The sequence below is a fragment of the Mus caroli genome, chromosome 8 (genome assembly GCF_900094665.2).
Source record: "Mus caroli chromosome 8, CAROLI_EIJ_v1.1, whole genome shotgun sequence".
Taxonomy (NCBI): Eukaryota; Metazoa; Chordata; class Mammalia; order Rodentia; family Muridae; genus Mus; species Mus caroli.
Genome location: NC_034577.1, coordinates 16618506 through 16620738, shown reverse-complemented (window position 1 = coordinate 16620738; position 2233 = coordinate 16618506). Strand labels below are relative to the sequence as shown.

The 2233-nt window shown below is 43.4% G+C and overlaps 1 protein-coding gene across 1 annotated transcript in view; it reads left to right on the top strand.

The window, feature by feature from the left end:
• The window catches only part of Nek5 (NIMA related kinase 5), an 84808-nt gene that overhangs the window by 69711 nt on the left and 12864 nt on the right, over positions 1-2233 (top strand). The window contains exon 13 of the mRNA XM_021170215.2: positions 580-706. Coding sequence (XP_021025874.1) covers positions 580-706 — 127 coding nt within the window. The remainder of the gene's footprint in view (positions 1-579; positions 707-2233) is intronic.

Here is a 2233-nt window from a genome sequence, read left to right as displayed (position 1 = left end):
ATAATGGACTGAATCTCTGAACCTGTAAGCCAGCCCCAATTAAATGTTGTTTTTTATAAGACTTGCCTTGGTCATGGTGTCTGTTCACAGCAGTAAAACCCTGACTAAGACAGGCACCATACACACAAGTGGTACATAGACATACATGTAGCAAAACATTCATACACATAAAACAAAAGTAAATAAATATTTGAAAAAGAAGATCCTGAAAGCAGGGCATGGATAAGAAAATCCTGAACTGAGTAGTGTGATCTGATAGAAAGCCTGAGAAAACTGAGTTGTTCTGTGTTCAGGCTGGCTGCATTTTTCAAGAAGAAATGAAAACATTGGTGTTTCTGTCTCAGTCAAAATAATTTCATCTTTAAAACTATATATACATATATATATACATATATATATATAAAATATATGTAACTATATATAACTATATATATTACTATATAACTATATATAGCTATATATATATATATATTACTTGCCATGTCATTTGAAAATTAATATTTGCGAAAAGGCACAAAGCTAATGCATTTAACTCCCAATATGGCTTTTTCCTTGTGAAAAATTGTAAAATTTCTTTAGGCAGTGGATAAACTAAATGCTACTTTAAGCTTTGAAGATGGCACGAAGTTTCAGGAGCACAGATGTAAGGAGAAGCATGAAGATTATACAGACAGAGCCTTTGAAGAACTCTGTGGCCCAGAAGCAGGTACATCTTGCTTGAAAGTGGTGGAGGGAAAGGGAGCTTTTCATTGGCAGTCCATCCCCAGCTCTCTCCACTGGGCTCCTGGGTCCCCCCACCCCACCCCATTCACCCTTCATCCAACATTACTTCCTGCTGCACACACTGGCCAGTCCCACCCACTCATGCTTTCAGCAGCTCTGGGAGTGTCATCCTGGTGGGTCTGTCTCATTAACTGCTGGACAGCTCTCGGGGCATCATGACAAGTCCCTAACCTCAGCATGTGTCCTCCTTCTTCCCAGAGGCCTTTGCTTCAGGGCAAGGCCATCCCCTCCTACACACCCAGGGCAGTGTCTCTTCAGGGATTCCTCTGAACTTTCCTGCTGCCTTCATGTTTTCTGCTGCTAGGTCAGGGTCTGTCACCNTTGAGTCCTGTGGTGACATAGAAAATCACAAAACCTCAGGGTTCTGGAGCCAGTGAATCCTAGCTGGCCCTGGAGTTTTTGGTCAAGAGACATTTCTTCTTTTGCAAGTTATTTTCATGTTCCGAAGTTACTTTCCTTTTTGAGGTGTGGGAACAATTGTAATGGTAGCCACACAGGGTTACTGTAGCAACAGGAGTGATGTATGATATATACAAAGTACCTGCCTAAATGAAGGGTGCTTAATAAATGGTCTTCCCTTAATTAAAAACGAAAGATTGGTTGCTCAACTTTTATATGTGTGTGCCTGCATGGGTTTATGTGCACCACTTGCATGAAGGGGCTGCTGGAGGGTAGAGGTAGCAGAGCCCCTGGCACTGGAATGGCAGGAGGTTGTGAGCTGCCCGATGCAGGTGCCGGGAACTGACCTGGTGTCTTCTGGAGGAACCATAAGCCATCTTAACTGCTGAGCCGTCTCTCTGGTGCCTTCTTTTATTTTTTCCTCTGCCTTTCCCCATTACATTGCCTTTATTTTAATTTTTTTTATCTTAAGTACTAATGACTGAAAATAGCAGATTGGTTGGTTTGATCATACCAGGCCAGTCCTCCTTTTTTTATCTTTTTTTAAATTTTGAGACAAGGTCTCCTTAAGTTGTCTGAGCTGACCTTGAACTTCCTCTCTTGCTCTACAGCCCAGTCAAATCCTGCTCATCTCCCNGGTTAGCTGTGTAAACATTTGCTTACCTGGCTTGCCTCAGTTTCCCCTTCCTTGTAATACTCTGCTTTATTCTCACGGGGAAACATCTCTGCTCCATTCACCAAGCATCATAATTGTGGATCTCCCCCTTGTAGCCAGTGCTAGAGAGGGAAAAGACAGAGGAAACCTGATCCCTGTCCTGAAGTACCATGATTAAAGAAAAGGGGGTACAGACATGGACGGGTCCTGAATCCCAGACGCTCGTCACTGCTGGCATAAGGCCTGGCTGGGGAGATGGGGAGAAGTCCCCAGTCTTTCAGGGCTTGCAGTGCTCGTGATGCCTGGGCTTTCCTGTATAGGTAATGATCAAAGGGAACTTGGGCCTTGGGACTACAGCTCAGTCTATAGAGTGTGTGCTGCCCAAACATAAAGATC